At 32.3% G+C, this 23567-nt stretch overlaps 4 protein-coding genes across 4 annotated transcripts; 3 read left to right on the forward strand and 1 right to left on the reverse strand.

The window, feature by feature from the left end:
• Nucleotides 1–1241: 1241 nt before the first annotated feature.
• LOC141689102 (kinetochore protein SPC24 homolog) lies at nucleotides 1242–4862 on the forward strand. Its single transcript, XM_074493281.1, has 6 exons — nucleotides 1242–1370; nucleotides 1533–1726; nucleotides 2431–2572; nucleotides 2664–2765; nucleotides 4418–4491; nucleotides 4591–4862. Exons 2-6 carry the CDS (start codon nucleotides 1549–1551, stop codon nucleotides 4698–4700), a joined length of 606 nt encoding a protein of 201 aa, XP_074349382.1. The 5' UTR covers nucleotides 1242–1370; nucleotides 1533–1548; the 3' UTR covers nucleotides 4701–4862.
• A 1165-nt stretch (nucleotides 4863–6027) lies between these two features.
• Nucleotides 6028–8630, forward strand: LOC141692367 (small ribosomal subunit protein eS4). Its single transcript, XM_074497176.1, has 5 exons — nucleotides 6028–6108; nucleotides 6835–6912; nucleotides 7015–7195; nucleotides 7585–7682; nucleotides 7984–8630. Exons 1-5 carry the CDS (start codon nucleotides 6106–6108, stop codon nucleotides 8416–8418), a joined length of 795 nt encoding a protein of 264 aa, XP_074353277.1. The 5' UTR covers nucleotides 6028–6105; the 3' UTR covers nucleotides 8419–8630.
• Nucleotides 8631–15079: 6449 nt separating this feature from the next.
• Nucleotides 15080–16684, forward strand: LOC141693250 (uncharacterized). The gene is made up of 2 exons (XM_074498275.1): nucleotides 15080–15980; nucleotides 16232–16684. Exons 1-2 carry the CDS (start codon nucleotides 15219–15221, stop codon nucleotides 16436–16438), a joined length of 969 nt encoding a protein of 322 aa, XP_074354376.1. The 5' UTR covers nucleotides 15080–15218; the 3' UTR covers nucleotides 16439–16684.
• Nucleotides 16685–17127: 443 nt separating this feature from the next.
• Nucleotides 17128–19401, reverse strand: LOC141693251 (uncharacterized protein At5g01610-like). The gene is made up of 3 exons (XM_074498276.1): nucleotides 19214–19401; nucleotides 18121–18175; nucleotides 17128–17526 (listed from the first exon to the last, which is right to left on the reverse strand). Exons 1-3 carry the CDS (start codon nucleotides 19298–19300, stop codon nucleotides 17156–17158), a joined length of 513 nt encoding a protein of 170 aa, XP_074354377.1. The 5' UTR covers nucleotides 19301–19401; the 3' UTR covers nucleotides 17128–17155.
• Between the last annotated feature and the right edge of the window lie 4166 nt (nucleotides 19402–23567).

The raw sequence follows: 23567 nt of genomic DNA on the forward strand, positions 1-23567 counted from the left end.
AACTATTGGTAAAACCGAAACCGAAATTATTTTCGGTTAACCGAAACCGAACTATTGGTAAAACCCCTGCCGAAAATCGAACCGAACAAAATTCAGTTACAAAACCGAACCGAATTTAATTATTTGGGTTTTACCAAAAACCGAAATTAAAAATTGAATTTAATATAAATTTTTAAAAATGGTGTTTTTGAGTTTTTTTACAGTTCTCATTTCTCAACATACAAACAGAAACAGTTAATTCCAGAATACAGGCCATTTGTTTGTTTGATACAGTGAATAAGCAAGCCCAGATCATCCATACAGTGATCCTAGACATCATGTTGCTCATTTCATCTTACATTCATCATTTCATCTTAAGGAATTGTTTGAGGGACAGTCACAGAAGAGAAACCTGGCAGAGTTGTATATCTTTTAATAATTATGAATGAACAGTGAACACAAACATTAATACTAGACTAGTACTACTGTCCAGAATCCAGATACACCAGAGTAATATGAACACAGAACAAGTAATATGAACAAAACTTAGAAACAAGTAATATGAACAAGTAATTGAAATCCCTAAATCCAATTGAATCAGAGACTCGGAGTTACTTACTTCAGAGATTGAGAGATTCGGAGAATCAGAGAGAAACTAGAAAGTATAGTACAACTATACAACAAATGTAATAATATTATTAATAATCAATATTTTATGCCATATAAAATAGATTCAGTTAATTTAAACGGTTTTCGGTTAACCGCGGTTAAAAATTGAAATACCGAAAAACCGAAATTTAAAAAAATCATTACCGAAAACCAAACCGAATTTAATATTTTGGTTAACCGAATCGAAAAAATATCGGTTATTCGGTCGGTTTTCGGTTAACCGAAACTGATGCACAGCACTACATCTTATCTATAATTAAAATAAGAAAAAAGTAAGAAATTTAGCTTAAGAAATGGAAATTAGTGAGTAAAGATGAACAAATGTAATAAATTCCCCAAATTTGCTCTCCAATTTGACAAAAGTTGCACAAAATGAAAACTGTGATCGTTTTGGGGTTTTAAATTGCAAGTACAGTCCTTCCGCTCTTATTATCCGTGACATGGATAGTTGTTTTAGGCATAATATACGCGGAGACCCTTCTTTCTGCGGATAATAAGCCGGGTAATTTTTTTTTTAAATCCTGGCCAAGAAGTGATGTGTTGGATAACAGTTTTCTACGATAAGAACGGACCGGATAATTTTTTTCTTAAATCCTGGCCTGAAAGTGATGTGTTGGATAAGAGTTTCTTTGACACGTAGTAATTGACTGTGAGGGAACATGACACAACATTAAACATAGAAAATTTCTGGAAAAATCCCAACTCCTCAATTGCAATCAAAGGTAACACACACATTCCTACACGTGCTACTAATGCACATACATTTGTGAATTGTGAATTGTGAATTGTGAATTGTGAATTGTGATAGATATATTTTCGAGCAATGTTCGTATTTAACCCTAATTACTAACCCTGGATTTACTAATTATTACTTGATCTTGTAGATACAATCCTCTTTCAATGGGAGAAGTGTCTGGAAACTTCGATAACAAGAGTCCATTGACTTACAGTGTTGACTTAATTGATTGTTTGAACACCGAAAGTGATAGCATTGAGTTAAAGCAGTGTTTGGAGCATTTTAAATTACTCGAATCGCAGTCTGATGCTGATTTTAACTTCTTCCAGAGCTCGGTTCAAGGTTTACTTCTCGCATTTTTGATTCCGGGTTTAATTAGATTTTTGTTATTGTTTGTGAAATTAATGTTTATTTTCTTTTCTCGAAATGGATTATTGATTTTGTATGATGAACGAGTAGGAATATAAATTATTTGTCGTATGGTACGAGTTTAGTTATTAAAAGTGAATAAATTTGTTAGAGATGTGTTTTTTTATATGTTAAATGCTATTATTGAAGATTGAAATTTGCCTGGTAATTATGCGGGTATAAGAGTCTAGTATTGTTTGTATGTTTAATATTGTCATAATTTTGATGAATTATGTGTAAAATGACTAATCGAGGTTAGTATAACTTACTGATCAAGGCTAGGACGGAAACATGTGCCGAGCTAAATAGGAAGGAAGAGGGAATGTAGAGGAAAGATGAATAGAAAAGTTGGAGAACGCACAAAATAGTAGTAATGTGGCTAGCTTGCTTCTGTAATTGTTCAAAAACGGGTTCGGGCAAATAATAATATTTTACTTTAGTTTTCAAGGGTATATTAAATCATTGACTTACATGCCGTGTGTATGTACTGTATCTCCAGTTTACTCTTGTCGTGAGTTTCTTTACTTGTCAAAGAGCTAATTACATGCCCAATATCATAGTATTAAAATGCATGAAGCAGCAAAAGAATCTTACAAGGTTCTGTTTTATATTGTTTCTGTGCTAATAAATTGTACCAGATTATCAGGAAAAGATAGATTTGTGCAAGCAGAAAACAAATGCAGCAAAAACTGAAGTTGCAGCGGACTCGGAAATAGATATGCTTCGGAAAGAGTTGGAAGATGAACTTCAGAGAGAGAGTTTGCTTAGTGACGAGCTTAGATAAGTATTCATTCATTATATATGCGTGTTTGTTCATTTGGTTTGTGTGAATGGTACTGAGTATTGGAGTATATGTCAATTACATCAACACAGTTATTACCAATGACATCAATGATTTAGAACATCAAAGGGGTCGTGTTGAAGAAAGAAGACAAAGTTGGAGAAAAGCTGACAAAGATGACTCGCGAGCACAGTAAGTTTTTAACTATCTTGGTTGAGGGCCCTGCTACTTTAGATTTATTTCGTGCAGTATCATCTGTTTGCAGTATCCTGAATATCTCTTATAGAGTGGTGTGGGACCTTTTAGCACAGTTTGGACTTTGGAGCTAAAAATGACCTAAATAGCACGTCTAAGAAACTTGTCCCATTTAAGCACTGCAATAATGATAATGTATGTAAAACAGTCAGGATATGAATTCAGCCGAGGAAATGCATACAGCTTTAACAGAGACATATCTTACAATTGCGTTTTACCTTCTTTTTTTTCCTACAATTTTTTCATCTAAAACTCAAGGTTTATATTCGTTAATGCTGTTTTTCCTATCTAAATTCTGTCAAAGTAACGCAAATATATGCGATTCAAAAGCCGCAGACAAATAATGTCCTTGCATATATCTTTTAATATATTATGGCTGTTTGGTAGAAAATCATAAAATGCTTATAGACGGAACTGAACCTGCACAGTGCCACATTTACAACTAGATTCAATTGCTTGGATCTGTACACATGTTTGAAAATTTAGAATAAATAAAAAAAATTCTTGTATGGAAATGAGAACTTTTTTATTATAATAAAAAAATTGGTAGATCAACAAGAACCTTGTATTTTACATAGTAAATCCGGATTAGCCAAAAAAGAATATTTTTTATACCAACCTGGAGTAACAGAAACAAATCTGAAAATTTCTGAATTATTGACACACATAATATGTATGTGAGAAGAGTGCTTATATGGGCCAAGTTTCTTATTAGTGTTATTTTGGGCACTTTCCCCAGTTTTTGTGCTAGCCAATATTAGATATAATATAATGCGCTGTTATTTAAGTTTCCCCAAAAATTTACTAATATTTTAAAGTTAGATATTTTCCCAGCAACCTGATTTTAAGGTTCTTTACCTCATAATTATAATATATCGCTGAATTCCAAATTCCAAGTTGATGTGGATTAGCAAGAGCATTGCACAATTAAACATGGTAATGTAGGGATAAGAATCTGTGTTCGAAATTGTTTCATTAAAAATTAAAAAGCAAGCCCAAGTCTTTTGTTATCCTTGATCTCCTCCAACTAACTGGCCAAGGAAAAAGATTGTTACAAGAAAAAGCTTTTTTATTCACCTGAGTTTTTCTTTACAAACTTAAATCTATGAAGGTCTATAGAACTATGAAACTGCTTGTGGCCACAAAGCTTCACCACAAGAATAAAGTAATGTTGAGTTATAGACTGCGGTGCAATTAGCTTACAACTGGTAAGGGATTAGCAAATGCTAATTAAAGTAATATGTGGCTAAAGGCTGCAACTAGCCCTTGGGAATTTTGGTTCATAGTTAAATTTTACTGTGGCTGAAAGCTGTACGTAACCTTTACCTTGGATTTTGGAGTGAATTGATTTAATTCAGCAATAATTTTAATCGTCATACTGACAAACAAGATGCAATTTCTCTTTCTAATTTTTACTGTTAACGACATATTTTCAACATCCTCTTTTTTATTGCTTGTGTTGCAAATGCTGTATAACGGAGATTGCTTCATTTGCTTTCTTCATTATAGAATAATAAATTTTACATGTTCGGAATTTGATGACCGACTAAGTTTTATTTCTGGAGTTAAGCATTTCTTGAATTTTATAGGATGAAGCTTTCAATGTATGCTTCAGTAACGAATGTTGTTCCTCAGTTGGATGAGCGGTCTACGACATCAGGCGGTATCCTTAAGCTTTCTTTTCTTTTGTCTCCAATTTTACATCTATGTTATTTCTTGCTATCTTGGAGTGAATAGTTTACTTTAAACCCTTATATTCCAGATATGGTAAAAAGAGAAAAGAAAATAGTTCAGAATTTCAAGTTTGATCCGCTGAAGATGACATCATATGATACATGCAGTAGTATATGGAAGATGATAAACTCTGATTAGTTTTTTGACGACTTCTCCACTAGAATTAGCATATGTTGTCCGATGTTTTTTAGATATGTAGTAACAAGACTAACCTTTTCTAATTTAGGCTCAGTATGTTTTTGTAAATTATGAGGTTTTGTTACATTATGTTTTCCTGGGTTGAAATACTTTGTTTCCTCATCCTGTTTACGTAAATTACTTAGAAGTTCAAGGATGTGATTGTTCCTGATGATGGTATCAGTACCTACAGACTGCAATAGCTGAGAGTTTTGAAATCCAGACATGGAAACTTGATTCCTGATCTATATCCGTCTGCCAAAAGTCTTACTGGTTTTAGTATTCAGACTTCCAGCTTGTCGTACAAGTGTTAAAAGTTCAGAAGCCTTTGTTGGTTCTAGCCACAGAAGTCACATTCATTCTCACATTGCAATGTTGCATAGCATTTTAATGACTATTGTTCATCGAGATACATGAGAGGAAAGGATCAGAGGAATAAATTGTGAGTAGAAGTTCCCAACAGCAGGATAAACTTCGATTGCCTCTTTAAGCCTCCGAGTCGTTGATAATCTTGTGCAAACATAGGCCCTCATTCTGATATTCATCTCCAAACTGACATTTTAATCAGCTTGACTTTTTTGATATTCATTCCCCCCCTGAAAATAAATCAAGTATGCAATGTGTTTTACATTTATTTTGATGAGAGTATGTTTTGCATAAAATTTTTGAAAAGAGTTTCAAACTTCAAAGTTCAAACCCATAGTATGAATTAAAAACATTAAAAGAAAACTGCAGCAACAAAACGCCAAGACCTGTAAATTGTGTTCCGAAACCAGCAGAAATGTGCGTTTGTAATACCAGAAAAAAACTGATGCCTTGTAAAATTTGTTTTAATAGGCACAGATTTTTCTATTCAAAGAATCCAAAAGTATTGTGTTTAATGTATCTTTATTCTTTAATATTTCCACTTCATAGGAAATGGCAACTTTAAAATATGTCTGAACTGTTTTGTCTGTTGACTTGATATTTATTTTTGCTTTTGCGACAATAAAAAAATAATCTTAAATTGAACCGAACCCAAAATTTTTAAAATGACGTGCTGGTTTCATTCACTATAATTGAAAATATCAAGAGAAAAAAAGAAAGATAAATGGAATTTTTATGAGGTGTGTGCAAGTGTAACCGGCCCACCAGCCCAGGAAAGTGGCATTACAAAATAACCACAAGACCAATGACTTTAGTATTATTTAACGGCCTGATCCAATAAGAAACGGATCGTAAATAGGCCCAAAGATAAAACCAAAAAAGCCCAATAAAAAAGGGCCATATAAAACAAAGACATCTAGGGTTACTTAAAAGCTTCATTACAGAGAGGGAGAGAGAGTGAGTAGAGGGAGGCGCAACCTTAATCCTAAGAAACACAACCATGGTCAGTACTTTCAATTTCTCTTGCATATGTTGTCTTTCATTATACGCATATATCTGATTAATCTATGATACCTGTTGCAAATTACAAATGAAAGATTATATGTCATGTATTTCTGTACATTAGTTTTAAGTTAATGTAATCTTTACTTTATGTTTGGTTGAATCTACTCTTTTTTCTTTGTAAGTAATTGTACATAAATTATACTTTGATGAAATAAGATATTTGATTAAGAAATTTATGAAAATGAGGAGGAATAAAGTGTTATAGTTCATGTCGAGAACAGTACCATAAAGATTATTGAATATTAATGGTGTGTGTGTGTGATTTGGTTCTTGTAATGTTTTAACGGTGTTTGTATAGTGAACGTTATTGATATTGCTGCATTGTTTACGCCTCTTATAATATTTATGCATTTCTCGTAAAAATGATTAAGCCTTTGCTCGACAAAATGTGATTTGGCGTTTTTGAAGACGTTCGATAAATTACTGGAGGCTGGGAAAACTGATATAATATTTTTATTAATTGGTTATTTATTAAAAAAATCTGATGAATTAAAGTTTCTCATTTTAATAGCATATTACGGGGGTGGGGGGGTCTGTCTTTTCGAGCTAGCAATATGGCAGAAGTTATTCTGGTCATGCGTTTATCATTGTAAAGTGGTAGGTTAAGTTGTAATTTTCATGTTGGTGTTGCTGAACTCTAAATTTGTTTGTTGGTGTGATTTAGGCGAGAGGACTGAAGAAGCATTTGAAGAGGCTCAATGCACCTAAGCATTGGATGCTTGATAAACTTGGTGGTGCATTTGTAAGTTACTATTAATTTACTATTAACTTTATTCTTATGTTTTTTTCTCTGAATTTTGTTCCAAGGATGATTTTAAACATGTATAAAATTTTCTTTGTTCAGGCCCCCAAGCCTTCTTCTGGACCCCATAAATCCAGGGAATGTTTGCCTTTGATTCTTATATTACGAAACAAGTTGAAGTATGCTCTTACTTATCGTGAGGTTCAATCTATCTTGATGCAACGTCATGTCCTTGTTGATGGGAAGGTTAGGACAGACAAGACCTACCCAGCTGGCTTCATGGGTATGCATCTATGTTATCCTTGTACAATGTTTACAAGTTTATATCAATATCAAAAAAATATAGATTTAATTAACAGATCAAACAAAAAATGTTGGATCATTATGACATGCATTCCTCTTGAGAAGAGTTTATTTCTTCGAGCTAAACTATTTTAAATGTATCTCCGTGCTGCATGTACTTTCAGTCATTTAGTAACTTTTTTCCTAGTAGGAGGCTCCACGATGATGTTCTGTTTCTAAATATATACAAAATTTTGATCTTGTTTTTGACTCTTAATCTTTGTAATTAGTTTTTATCATATGTTGTGTATCTGTGTCAGCAAATTATGATATTGCATGATAGAGTGCAGTTTTTTGCATGATTATAACTTGAATTTGTATTTATTGCAGATGTTGTATCAATCCCTAAGACTAATGAGAACTTCCGCCTTCTTTATGACACCAAGGGTCGATTCCGCTTACACTCTATCCGAGATGAGGAGTCAAAGGTCTGTATATTTTCCTGATCCTATTTTCAGTAAGTTCATTTTCTATATTAAAAAACAAAGTACAGGAAGCAGAAAAAGTTGTTCCGTTCTCATTTCTTTGATGGAATAATGAAATGTTAGAGACATGCCTTTGTCACATGACACTCTGTTTGCATTCCTTTAGTCTTTCTGCCACTGTGATGTTTAGAAGCACATATTTTAAATTATGCATCTCCTTATGAATATTAAAATCTTCTTTAAGGTGTCTTACGGACTTATTAATCAAATTTGTCTGATTAATAGTTGATTATATTCATGACAGTTTAAGCTATGCAAAGTTAGATCAGTCCAGTTTGGTCAGAAAGGCATTCCATACATCAACACTTATGATGGAAGAACTATCCGCTATCCTGATCCACTCATCAAGGCTAATGACACCATCAAGCTCGACTTGGAAGCAAATAAGATAGTTGACTTCATCAAGTTTGATGTGGGCAATGTTGTCATGGTAACTGGAGGAAGAAATACTGGACGGGTTGGAATTCTTAAGAACAGGGAGAAGCATAAGGGGAGCTTTGAGACCGTTCACATTCAGGATGCACTTGGTCACGAGTTTGCTACTCGTCTGGGGAACGTGTTTACCCTTGGAAAGGGTTCAAAGCCATGGGTTTCTCTTCCCAAGGGCAAGGGTATCAAGTTGACCATCATTGAGGAAGCCAGAAAGAGGGCTGCTGCCCAAGCTGCTACAACTGCATAAATTATATGGATTAATCTTAGCAGAGTTCCATCTGCTAATCTACTACCTTAGGGTTTATGCATAAGGAGTTTTGTTTTTTTCTCAGTTATATTGCGAATTTTGAAAGATATTTTGCTGGCTGCAAATTTTGTTGAACTTGTGTGTTTATTGATTTTGTTAAGAAATAGCAAACTTTGTCAACTCTGCAATCCCAGTTTCTGAACCTTCTGATATTCTTACTTTTGATCATGTCAAGTGTTGAGATTTATAGCAAGGCAATATGCATGAATGTTATAAAATTAAGCTCGGGCCATCTGTGGCAGCAATCTATTAGTCTCAAGATTATTTGTTCTTGTGATTTGTGATCTACTGATGGTCATCTCATGTTATGGACGTAGAATGATGTAACAAAGAAGTCATCTGGTAGCACTTGGCAACAGCAGTAGCAATTTAGAGTGGAATCAACACAACTTAATCCAAGCAGCTTGAACATGAGACGCATACAATTCGTAATAATCTAATTTCCAACTTGTGCCTATTTGACATTGCTATTCTAAACTTACCTTGCAGTGCAGTATACACATCATTCATCCGGAAGCTGGAACCTGCTTCATGATAAATTATATCTTGAAACCTCACAGCTCACTAGTCAATCGTGAGCCTCCGGGAAGTGTAATGGGTGCCAAAATTTGGGAACGTAAATGAAATCACTGGCATTCTACCAAATTGAAATAAGAGAGCTTTTGAATATGGCATAGGCTCCTTTATATCTATGCAGGGTCATCTTACGTCCTTGAGGTTCCCTCGGCCCTCATGCCCACAACTATAGCACAAGTGCCAAAGAAATGTTGAATTGGTCCTCTAATTACTGGGATAATGCCAAGCAAAGAGTATCCGTCCCTGTTTTCATGAGCGTGGTATATCAGAACTTCAGAACCAACAAATTCACACATGGACTTGTTGTAAATGATAAGAGAGTCAGAGACTATACAAAACAGTAGTTGCTTATGGAAAAAACAAACAAACCGTTTGAATTACCGTGAGAGGCCCCATCATTTCCAATTTAATTACAAGAATATGAAACTGCAAAATGGGAAAGTCCAAAGAAAAATATCTTACTCAAATTGTGACCTTTACTCCTTGTTAATTACCTTTAACCTCTAAACCAAACATTTCTTAACCTTTAGTCACTGTCATTAGTTCTTATAATACTCCCTTGTAGTAAATATCTCCTGCATTGGCCAATAGTTTAACAAGCCTTGACAGATTAGAATAATCATGTTTAGTTTATGTTAAAGTATGTTTAATGACTAAGGTAAACATTTGTATGATTGGACCGACCCTATTAAAGGTTCCAAATTTTATTTAACTTTACTTTAATTACTTTGATTATTCGAATAAGAAAGTGTGTAATAGTGATTATGCATTATTACAGCATATGAACATATTGCCATCTGTCCTGGTTAGTGTTTCTTGTGCTTTGTCAATGAGCATTAGTTATTGCTGCATTAGTTAATTAGTTGTTGTAGTGGCACACGTTTATTGAATGGGGAAACATAAATGGTATATAATAGATTGTTTACAGAATTGATCTCTGGTAAAATGGGTAGTTGGAGAAGCTGGTTTTCCTTCAAGAACTCACTTGTTCACCATTCAAGAAGCATGCCTTTTAAGCTTACTTCATTCCTCAAGCACAAAACCAAAGGTATGTTCGAGTTTTAATTTTCATATATATTAGCCTACAAATTCTACGAACCAGCTTATCACCGGTGAAAGTGGACAGATCACCGATCATGATAATATAAATCACGATTACAGTACTAAACTTTTTAGTCTTAACAATACAAGTCGCCAGTTTATAATTTGTACGCGTAGCTAGTTTGTATTTAAATGAACTTACAAACATCAAATATATTGTCCCTATTTTGCTCAAACATTATTCATGGTTGCAGAAAATAAAGCTGGTTTGATGAGTCTTTACAAGGACATGGAAGCATGTGAAGGGTATGCAGATATACAAGTGATGTGGAAGATGATTCACCCGTCTTCTCTTCCTATAAACCACAACAGAGAGATGGGAAGCAGGAGAGTTTGCTTCAGGAAAACTTAGATGTTCTGTTTCTGATATACTTCTACCTTAGGGCTGCTGTTTTCTCAGGCTATCAAGGTAGCTATTCATACTATCCTGTGATGTAAATAACAACAAATTAGTGAACGGAAGATAGCTTTCCCTGTTCCTTTTGTGCAATCATGGTCTTTACGACTTGGATGTTTACTGGCTAATTCTCAGTAATTTACTTGTCTCGTGTATTTTGACTTCTTCAGTAATTTTAGACGTATAATTGAGGTAAACATTTTTAAAGATCAATCAAGATAGTTGCTTAACCAGCATGAATACCCAATAGGAGAATTAATTAAGGCTAATTAAACATAATTTCAACAGTAATATGGGATGTTCTTGTGTACATGATCAGGAGAAAATGCTAAAGACATTCATGGAATGAGCTGATTTCTGTTGCATAAAGAGAGGTTTAGCTTGGCCTAAGGGAATATTTGAAACTTCAAGCTCAATTTTACTACGTTTGGTTTCCTTTTTCCCGATAACTGGTCAAGTTTTTTCTTCAGAAAAGGAAAAAAAAAATAATCTGAACATGAAAGTGTAACAAAGCTTAATAACAACTGGTACAGTTCCTTCTACTCTGACAAAGTACACTAGGTACATCACACAAAAATTTGCACATTCACCATTGTAGGTTTGTAGTCGTGCCCTATAAATGGAGATATTAGAGCATCTCCAACAAAATAACATGTGCATGTTAGTTATAAAATCTAGCTGACAACAAAAAATTTGAAAATATACCTAATATGTAAAAAAGACATCTCTCCAACACACATTTGTTATCAAAATTTTTAGATAACCAGAAATCAGCACGCCACATATTGAATAAGAATTCATTATCTATGTCAAATCCATGTCATTTCCCTCCAAAATAAATGTATTCTCCCGCTATAATTCTAGCTATGTGTCTAGGTATATATGTATATATATATTAGTAATTGGCAAATTATCCCCAACCAACTTGGTTGAGATGAGTACTGCCTTAATGCTTCATTGTTTCAGCTGTATCCCATCCAACCAGATCTCCCTTCATAATTTAATAGTTATAATATATATACATATCTATTACTTTTAAATATTATATTTTAATTTTATTTAATGTTAAGTGTAAAATTATTTTATTATAAAATTATAAAAAATTTCATTGTTTGTTTAAAAAAAATCACCGTTAACTAAATTTATTAAATACTTTTATAATTATTTTAATGTAAATTATGTATTTATAAAATTTACTTATAAACAATAATAAATAAAATTAGTAAATATTTTATAATATATATGTAATGTTCATTAACTAGTTTTTCAGATGTTTAGATTGTAACAATTATATCAATTTTTTTTATTAATTGTATATTTTATTTTTACTTGTATTAAATAAAAAAAAATATATTGATAATTCATTTACAACCTTTCTTTTTTTCAAAAGATAGATATAAAATATGAATAAAATCATTAAAATTTAAAAATAACAATTAATAATGTTTATCAAATATGCCAAACATTATAGCTAATATCATTAAAACAAAATTTCTTACAGATTCAACAAATTTTAGATAATATCTATTTTACCCTAATTTAGAGCATCTCCAAGAATAACATCTAAAACTGTTAGCTAAAACATGATTAGCTAAAATTTTATCGTATTTTTACTCCAGTTGCATTAGCTATATTCATAATATTATTCTTTTTATTAATTTTAAATATATAAATAAAAAAGTTTATATATTTCTTTTTTTGAAAAGGAGTTTAATTAATTATATTTTTTATATTAGTGGAAATAAAATAATATATTTAATAAAAATATATTTTTTATAATATTATAACATTTTTATATTTATATCAATATTTTAAAGTAAACATTATAAAATAAAAGTGAGTAATTATTATGAACATTACTTACATATAAAATAAAATATATGACTAGAACATATATTAATATATTAGAATTTTTATAAATTTAGTTAACAATAAATTATTTATCACACTTAATATTACATAACACTCTTTTTATAAATAAAAATACATCTATACATCTATATATATAATAATTATGAAAATATATACATCATTTTCATATTATAATATTATATATTTAAATCTTAAACATGTTATAAAAAATTATAAATAATAAAATTTAGAATAAAATTTAGGCTAAATTAGAGTTAATGCAGGCTGGAGATGACGTGGAGTATTATAGATGATGGGTGAACAATCAACAATTCTTTATCTAAAATTATACCTAACAGGTCTTCCCGTTGGGTGTTTAGGATGACACTTAGATATTATACTAACAGGTGAAGAGCGTTGGAGATGCTCTTACCTAATGAAAATAGGATGCTCTTACGAAGCCCACGCAATGCATCGAGCTGTTGCATATAAATAGGAGGCTCGCCTAGAGTTGCGTGAATGGCACGGTCATAACAGTCACGCCTTGCTCGTTTGCACGACAACCGTCATGCATCTGAAAGTGCAGAAGGCAGAAAAATAAATAGATAATTGGCACAATGTGCGGCATTTTAATCTTGAATAAGTTGCATTCTCCAAATGCAGGGATGTGGTGTTTTGTGTCGTCCTCCCAGGTTGTGGTACATTATATGAACTTCTTTTAACTGAAATATTGACATTTTTTCACCACTAAAATATTTTGAAAAATTGTTGATTGCCTAAACAGAGTTGCTTATTGACACAAGCTTGCATCAGCCTCTGGCTCACAAGAATATTCAGTAAAGCATTTTTCAGTGGCAACTTGAACGAAACTTCTAACGTTTAGTCTAATGGCAAGAGATAGATGAAACACATGTTTTCATAGGTAGCTAGGAGAATGTACAAGTTTTGAAAAGAGATTAAATTTTAATGATACGACAACAGAGAGAAAAGAAATGGGTAAGGATCCCCATAGTGTTATACATTGTTTTGCTTGGTTATACTAACAACAGTTTTGCAAGAGTATCATCATCAAACTCCGATAGGGATGAACATAAGGCCTGTCATATGGTCTGGACCACATGATTTACAGAGGGATGGATGTTTTAAGTACTTGTGGTTTATTTTGCGGTGTTCATATCATATTACTTGATTGCTGCAACCACTGTTTTATAGAAACTGGAAAAGTAGAAAAAGGTCACTTCTAGTATCGACATACTCTGAGAATTGAGGATAATGTAGAGATTTGCAAAGGAAATTCAATAAATCTCATTGCGAACGTGCAGTTGGGAGCACTCCACCACAAAATAGTATGGCAGAGTGCATAAACTGGACACTGTTGGTGAGAGTTAGATCACTAGATGTATGGACCGTTACAATTATCTGTTTACGCGAAACATGAGTACAATTTTTTCGTGTTCATGATCATCAACAATCTGATTGTTTATACTGAAAACAAATTCTGCGTTTGAAATGCATAGCAATCTTAAACAAAGCAAGAGAACAGAATTTATGAATAAGGTGAAAAAAAAGTAAGTTAATCGCGATTCTCGACCAGTGGTAGCTAGCAGACACTGGATTTATAGTTCTAATTCGTTACGCAATCAAAGAATCCATTATAAAAATCAATTTCAAAGAGCATCAAGGAACTGAACTTGCCTCTAGCTAGTTTGTATCGTCTACATAACATCATATACAGTTCAATACTAGAGGGACCATAGTTTTTTCTTATAATATCATTTACAATAGATTCCCCCTTGTCAAATACTACTTTGCTAATATGCTAAATTTCTTTTGGTTCTGATATCTATGATGTTGAGGTTATTAGGCTACTTGCTACACTGTAAATTTTAAAAAACCAAGGGACTTATGGCCACCACGCGTCCAAGGTGCTGCACGACAAGTCTATCTTCTTGCTTTTGTCTTGAAAGTGAAGGGCGAGTGTGATGGAAGATGGAACTTCATTGTGATAGCAAGAGTTTGTGAACACAATTACATGCTTTAAGTAAAGGCTTGTGGTTAGCACATATTCTACCTAAAGAGACTGCACTGTCATGATATTCAGCTGCCTTCTCTATGGTTTATTACCCAGGTCAGATTTCTTGGGAGATCACCATCTTTTGGTTTCTCCGATAATTGAAAAATAAACATTTCTGAGTAGCAGTTAATATGCATGATTGCTTCAGAAACATGAATACCTGGGAAGTATGAGTCCCTTAGTCAGATTACGAAGCTGAGTTATTTCGAAACAAATGAGGCCTAAATATACATAAAACCTTATATCAACATTGAAGTTCAATACTTAACTGATACACATGAACTCAAATATTAGAAGTTGATGACTATTGGTCCAAAGAGTGGTTGTTAATCATATCCAAAATATCAATCTTTATTTGTCTTTCCCAAAAGATGAGATAAAGAAATGCTCATCTCCACCACAACTTGATTCTTGTTTTGTATCTTTCTTTCTCATATATTACATTCAATCATGTCATTTTTTTCCTCCATATTCCTCCATAATAATTCTTGTGTACGACCACAAGCCACTTCAATTGCTGAGAAAGCGATACCAAGAGCTTGTTTGTTTGTCTCTACATTTAGAAGTCAGAAACAGGGCTTATAAGTCCATATTAATGTAACTAGCCTTTTGCTAAATACAGTTTTATTACTTAAATCAAAATTAAAAATATGATGCTATTTTCTTTGTTAATTATAAAACTAACTAAAGGTCCTAAAACATTATAAATTCTTTCCCATCTAGACATCACTCAGTCTCACTATGGCCACTACTGTCACCACCGCGGATTACTACCCTGAAATCGCTGTTGCTTCGTCGACTCATGATGGCCTTGAATTCTGGCAATTCATGGTAGCTGGTTCAGTTGCCGGTTCTATTGAACACATGGCCATGTTTCCGGTTGACACCCTTAAAACAAGAATGCAAGCCATTGGTTCATCATCATCAGCTTCTTTTACAGCTCCAGTGATTAATCTCCGACAATCACTTAGCTCAATTTTAAAGATTGAGGGTCTTGCTGGGCTATATAGAGGCGTTGCTGCAATGGGTATTGGTGCAGGACCAGCACATGCAGTGTATTTTTCAGTTTATGAGACTTTCAAGAAATCTTTATTAGCTCATGGGAATCCTAACACTTCAGCTGTCCATGCTGTGTCTGGCGTCTTCGCAACTGTTGCTAGTGATGCAGTGATCACACCAATGGATGTGGTGAAACAGAGATTGCAGTTGAAGAACAGTCCCTATAAGGGAGTTTGTGATTGTGTGAGAAGGGTCTTGTTTGAAGAGGGATTTGGAGCTTTTTATGTGTCGTATAGGACAACTGTTTTGATGAATGCTCCTTTTACTGCTGTTCATTTTGCAACATATGAAGCTGCTAAGAAAGGGTTGATGGAGCTTTCACCGGATAGTGTGGCAGATGATGAGACCTTGTTGGTTCATGCTACAGCTGGTGCAGCTGCTGGTGGATTGGCTGCTGCTGTTACGACTCCTCTTGATGTTGTCAAGACTCGGCTTCAGTGTCAGGTAAATCACAATTACATTGATGCATCATATATCATTATATAGCAAGATATTGCCATTTAAGTTTTTATACTGCTCAGATTGTTTTGGCAATATCGGGTTGGTGATATTGTCAACAGTCTAGATGAAGTTCTTTCACGTACAACATGAGAGGCACTCAGGCAAGATTATTTTAGGTTCTTCATGTTTGTTCATGAAGCACATATGATTACATTTTATAGTTTTGTTTTTGAAACTGTTTTAAAATAAAACAGGGCGTCTGTGGATGTGATCGATTTTCCAGTTGTTCGATTGGGGATGTTATACAAAGCATAGCAAAGAAGGATGGTTATGGAGGGCTCATGAGAGGGTGGGCTCCGAGAATGCTGTTTCACGCACCAGCTGCTGCAATATGCTGGTCTACTTATGAAGCAGCAAAGAGTTTCTTTCAAGAACTTAATGGCAGAACCAATCCTGGTTGATCCAATCAATCCGGTAATCTGAAGGAAAATGTAATTTTTTTATATCTGATAAACAATAGGTCAAACAGAAGCGTGCAACGCCGGACCAGCAGTAATCTCAATAATCATATGGAGAGTTTGGGGCTTGGTTGCAAACTGTGAAAATGCTGTAAATCATCTACATTCACCATGCCCTGCATCCCATATATGTACTAGATGATTATATTATAGTTCTTCACTATTTTATTTCTATTTCTGTCTAATCCATATCTGAATCTCAGATTATAATGAAGTTATATTTTAATGACATTCAAGCATAAAAAATCCAGATGCCTATTATCTGAACACATAAAGGTGCCCATATAGCTCCTTCATCCAAACCAGCTTTGGAGGCATTGAAATTATTCTACCATGGCTCGCATGATATAGATACTACATTTACTTGATTCAAGCAGAAATCCAGTTATAACCATAAGAACGAGGTCTTGAGTTGGGGTGTTTTATGATATATTAGAATTTAGACGTTTTTCCTCATATTATGTAATTCCTTTTACGACACAGTCAAAGACTTCAGACGCCATGATGTGAATACTGTGGACGAACTTGTAATCTTTAACCATATTGTTTGCAACCACAAAATCATAAATGTGAGACTTACAGGAAAGAATTGAGGTAAATGATCAACAGACCTTCAAGACTTTCGAGGTATAGTGATGTATTAAAGTAATGATGTCCAACTCAGAATTTTCCTACACGAACTCCATCTCTTTGAAACTCATAAGCCTCTCTACTTCGTTTCTTCTTCATTCCAGCTGTAACATATAGTTTTGATCCTTCACAGGTGATGCATGTTACTTGTGCCCACATCATCCCCTTTGTTTTCATTCCCTCCACATCTTTTAACTTTCCTTTCTCCAGGTATCCAATCACATGGGTGTAAAACTTCAAAACAGAAGAGTCTTTGTAACCTACTTCACAGATATCAGGTATGTACACTGTTAATCTTTTCGTCTTCTCATTGAACTCGTAGTTCGTGGCATCACGAGGAAATATGCCTACTGGCAAGTCATACTCCTTGAGCAGTTCTGCTAGTGGCTTTTGCACTGATCCTGTAAAGGGAAAAACTCTTCCATAAACATCTCAGAATATGCTCTCAGACTCGACAGAAAAGGGGACAAATTTTACTCCAAGGCGAGGGCTCCAAAATGAAGAAGTCCAACTTCCTAGTTGTATCACTAAGTTCGTAAACCAACTAACGTGACAGTGTCCAGCATAGGTTAATTATACTCTCTCTCGCCCTTCGAAATCACGCAATAGATTAAAATTTGTAACCAAAAAATCAGTATTCCTATATTTCTTTGTAATTTTGTATTGGACAAAATAAAGACATTTTCACAGCTGGTACCAATTTTTGAAAAGGATTTTATCTGTTCTAAAAATTGTACCCTTTCATGCTTGATCAAGGATCCCTGTATTTGATAGGGAGAGTTTTACCTTTATAGCCGTTAAGATAAAGACACAATGTTATCAAAATTCAACAAGTAAAAAACAATATCATGATGCTGATACTCACTTCATTTCTCATTATCTTAATGGAATATATAGCACAGAAGCTTTAGATACAACGCCTATTGTCAAAAAGAACTCATCATTACAGTATTCAAGCGAAAAAACCTAAGTGAAATTTAGCGAAAGAGTGCTACCTTTTACTTTGTTGACCAACCATGTTGCCCCTCCTTCGATACTGCTTGACATTGACTAACAGAAGAAGAAAAGATCAGTATAAAGAATAAGTTTTTGGATAACTCGTCTTTTGACATAATTGGAGCAGCACATCCATTAAGAAGATGGTATCCAGGATTTTTCAAAGAGAGAATAATTTTTCAAGGGTCATAACAAGAGCATCACAAGGAGTTCAGGTGATATCAACCTTCATGTCGATTAATTTGTTCACGATTGCCTGCAACTCTGCAAGTATTTAGTCTGCCTATATTGTTTAGAAAAAAAGCTAATTATCTTAGCCCAAATGAAAATTCAAAAATTGTTATGAACCTACTCCACATAATCATTTGAAATTCACACCTTTGTTCCACAATATGATATCTTAATGCTTAGCAGGAAATCAGTGATGATAATAAGTTTCAGATTGCGAAAACTACTAGCTTACCTCAATCATAGTGTTCCTTCATTAATCCTTACTCAGCCACACCAAAAAGCTTTATCACGTAGATTTTGTTAAATAATGATCCTATTGGGGCCTTCCTCAATTTTTCCTCTTTATTCTTTCTTAATTTTCTTATTTATCAAACAACATGATCAATCAACTCTAAACAGATACAGTCATGGCTAGCTTAATGTTAGGGACACCATCCCTGCAAGTGTATCTTGGTTTAAAGTCCCCTTCTCTCGGTAAGAAGAGACCAATAGTTCGAGATTGAGGGTTTGAGCCTCGGTGAGAGTTTTTATATTTCAAAAATAAAATCTCTACGAAGAAAAAAATTGAGGAAAAATACTCTCACGGGCCTAGCATATAAAATTTACGCGAAATTCAAGAAATTGTTAAAAATTTCAGAAGAATCTAAACCCTCCAGGTCAAAATGCATATTAAAAAGAAATCCATCCCCATAACCAAAAGTTAGCAAGTGTTGCATGAAAATTGAAAATATACATGCAAGCTTTTTGTAATAACATCTTCCAGTGCAATCCAATATATAAACATACAATATGCAAACAAGAATATGATCATAAAGATGACAAAAATCATAATTCTTTTTTAAAAAAAAGCAAGAAGCTTACATTGATACTATTAGAAACGGAACCAAGCTCCTTGGTGGCTCTTTGATTCAACCAGTAAGAACCCACCTTGCCCAATATCTGATCCATTCTTTTACTAGAATTTAATCTTTCAAATTCTTGCAAATTTGTAGCTATGATACGATATTGAATTGGGAGAGGAAACAGGGGAATTTTTCCTTTTACTTTACTTTTCCAGAATTTGTTTTGTTTTTCACTTTTTTTTGCTAAACTTATTTGAATTATGACCCTTATTCTCACGAAATCTCACTGATATTATAAAATGACCTTTTATATCATTCAAAAACGTAATATTTAGTTGCGTTTACAGCATATGTGCAACGTTAGAACTAGCTTGGGGTGGTAGTTTTTGGAGCTACATGTCCCGAATAGCAAATCAAATTTTTGAATTAATAACAATGCGTTGGTTTTGGACAAAGGCATCAAAAAAATGTGTTTCATTATTAACGCAATAGTAAAGTACGTTTTTTGAATTAATTCAAAAATTAATAAAATTAATCATACCATTGAATGCAAGAAATAGTTGCGTTTTTGTGCTGGATAGAAAACGTAAAAAAATATTGCATTTTTGAATGATAGAAAGGGCCATATTATAGCGCCCGTGAGATTTTGGGCATTTTATTCTCAAATTGTGATAATAAGGGTCATTACCCAACTTATTTTCACAATTTAACTCCACCAAAGTATTTTGGGAAGCAAATTGTAAAAAAAAAATAAGTATTATAAAAAGGACAAATTGCACCTAAGCGGTGAGACTAGCTTCTCGCGCATAAACGCTAAATCAAACGCTTAAACGATTTTAAAAATATACTGTTAATCGGAGTATATATAAATAAGTACATACTATCCTAAAATTAATGTGATATATGCACAATTATTTTTAATAATTATTATTGTATTATTTTGATGTATATTATTAATTATATTTATTAAAGGAGTAAATATGTTTGAATAAGTATAATCGAATATATCTTTTATTATATTATAATAGTTATTTATAATGATCCAGTTTTAAAATAAATAAATTTATAAACTGACCTGATAAATAGGTTTTGAAAAATATATACCCGACCCAATTAAATAGGTCATGTGTTTTAATGTGAATATTTTTATTCATAACTAGTTAATTTGTTCATAAGGTTCAAATCTTTAACTAGTTTATATAATAATAATAATAATAATAATAATAATAAATTATTATTATTATATTTAATCATAAATTTATTAAAAAATTCAGCGATTAGAATTTAAGCGACCAAATTACAATCGAATTTACGGGAGATTGAAGTGGTTTCGAAATATATTTTAGTCCAGATTTAATATTATTTTGTTTTAACCCGGATGAATAGTATATTTTTTTTAACCCGATATCATTATATCAACAAATAAATTATCTTTCGATTTAATTTTTTTAGCTGATTCTGTAGTATATTTTTAACCGTGTTAGTAATATTTATTATTTTGATTTCGCCCGATATAACAAATCCAGTTAACTATATTTAGTTTTTTCAATTTGTTATTTTAGACCCGACCAATATTAGTTTTTTTTAACGAGTAGTATATATTATTTTCTTTTATCCCGAATAATGTTACATATTATATTATAAAATATAGAGATAAGATAGAGTTTGATATAAAATAGATTTTAAATAATTAACGAAAATTGATTTCAATATCAAATAGAATTAGAATTGACCGACCTAAATTAAATTTTAATATTTTGTCTAATATTTAAATTAACAAAAAGGTCACATAGCTTATATAAATCGATAATGACGGTATGTCCATCTCATCTCCCTTGTTGGGTTTGGGTTTGGTTAGTAAGTGTTTATAATTGAATTAAGTAATGATAATTAAGTAAATTAATGAAATTTTTAAATAAGGGTAATTAAGTAAATTAATAAAGAACCGTATTAACCAAATTTTCAATGTTTTATCTATTATATAATAATATAGATGTTTATATTAAAATACTTTTTGAAAAAATGGATAAGATCCACATATTATAATAAAACAATAATTCATCATTCACAAAGTCATATTTAACTTAAAAATTATAAGTAACGTTTTAATTATTTTTGATTCTCCCACTTAATTGTAGGGCTATCAAAAAAATTCGAAAAATCAGATATTTATTCGAAAAATTCGCATTGTTATCCGAGAAAAAACAGATACTATCCGTACCTGAAAGAAAGGAATATTTTGTGATTTGAATCCGCAATATTCGAATTTGAAAATAAATAAATAAATAAATATAGCATTTAAATTATATATATACACACACAATTATTTATAATTTAAAATTTATTCTATTAGCTTATATATAGTGTGTTTAGGGGTGAGCGCGGTGCGGACGGTGTGGTTTTTTCCTCAAACCGCAAACCAAACCGCGCATGCGGTTTGATCAAATTTCCAAACCGCACCCGCACCGCGTACCCTCAAAAACTGCATAAACCACACCACAGAAATGCGGTGCGGTGTGGTGCGATTTACTGCGGTTTACACTTTAGAAGTTCGAAAAAATTAAATAAAATACAAAACTTAAATCTAAATAAAATACAAAACTTAAATTTAATCAAATTTCCGAATAATATAACATAAAGTCGCCAATATTCTTCAATAACACAAATTAGAAGTTACACAATGGAAAGTTTAATTTATTTAGGAATTCAATTACAAAACAAAAATAACATATAAATTATAAGTTATAATTATTCTAATCAAAAAATCTAAGTTATGATTTTTACAACTGGTTAAAAAATAAGTAGTGCACAAGAGTGGTTAATTGCAAGTCTATATGTTTTATATTTTTTGTAACTAATGCAACAGAGTAGTCCTTTTCCCAAGCCACTGATCTCCCTGTACAAGAGCGAGTAACCAAAGGTAGAAAAATAGATTAAGTCTATCATACCTCTTAAGTTCTATTAGATGAGTTCACTATTTATAACATATTAAATATTGCGGTGCGGTGCGGTTTGAACCGCATTTCAGAAATTTAAAACCATAACCCGCACCGCACCACGCGGTTTATTAAAAATTGAAACCGCAACCGCACCACGAAAATTAAAAACCGCATTTTGCGGTGCGAATTGGTATGGTGCGAGCGGTTTATGCGGTTTGTGCGGTTTTCTACTCACCCCTAAGTGTGTTTGTGTATATGTATTAAATAATATATTTATACAAATGTTATATAATTATACAAATACTTTATACATATATAAAAATATCATTTGAGTTTAGTTGTAAAAAATAGTTCTGAATTCATCGTCAATACGGTAAGGTCATCAAAAAAATTCGATAATTCGTCCAAAATATTCGCATTCGTATTCGATAAAAAATGAATATTATATGTATTTAAAATAAAATGGATAGTGTCCGTATCTGAATTTACCAATTGCTAATACAGATACAAATATAGGCGCATTCATATTCGAATTATCCGTTTGATAACCCTATTTTATACAAAAACGCTTGAATCCGCTTAAACTTTACTAAACATTTAAATATTTTATTATTTACTAACTCAAGCGTTTACATCTCTGATTCCGCTTAAACCTCGCTTAATACACTTCCAATACGTATTTTTACTTATTTTTTTTTAGTGCCCGTTTGGAAAATCTTAAAATAAGTAATTTATGACTTAAAATGAATAAGTGACTTATAAGTGGTAAGTAGATAAATACTTATAAGTTACGTAAGTGTTTGGATAATTTTATTTATAAGTTAGATTTTTTTTACTTAAATGAACTAAAATAAATAACTTTAAAATATAATTATTTTAATTCGTGAATTTAATATTAGATTAACATTTACAAATATATTTTTAAAAATTAAAATTAATAAAAATAACAAAAAATCATAATAAATTGAGAAAAAGTATGTTGTTGCTAACATGAAACTTATAAGAGAAAAAATATGTTGATAAGTTGTTACAAGCTTACAAGTAATAAGTTCACTTATAAGCTGCAGACAAACGGGTCCTTGATCGGGTCCTTGATCTACCATTTCCTTATTACTTCCAAGTTCTGCTTGACTTTAGAATATACATCGTATATGCTCGTCAACTCATCATTTAAGAGCATCTTCCTTCGAAAGACTCCTCGTCATTACTCTCTATATATATTATATAATATTGATGGCTAGTGATTTAATATGTAATTTTCTTAAATAATACTCTTTATTTTTACTATTAATTATTCTTTATTATTAAATATAAGTTGAATTCATACATAACAAAATATAGTGGAGAGAGAAAAAGATTATTTTAATAAATATATATTATGATATATTTAAGAGGGGGAATTTAGATTCTATGGAATCCACTATTTTATTGAAG

Source organism: Apium graveolens, chromosome 10, assembly GCF_009905375.1.
Source record: "Apium graveolens cultivar Ventura chromosome 10, ASM990537v1, whole genome shotgun sequence".
In the NCBI taxonomy this organism is placed as follows: domain Eukaryota; kingdom Viridiplantae; phylum Streptophyta; class Magnoliopsida; order Apiales; family Apiaceae; genus Apium; species Apium graveolens.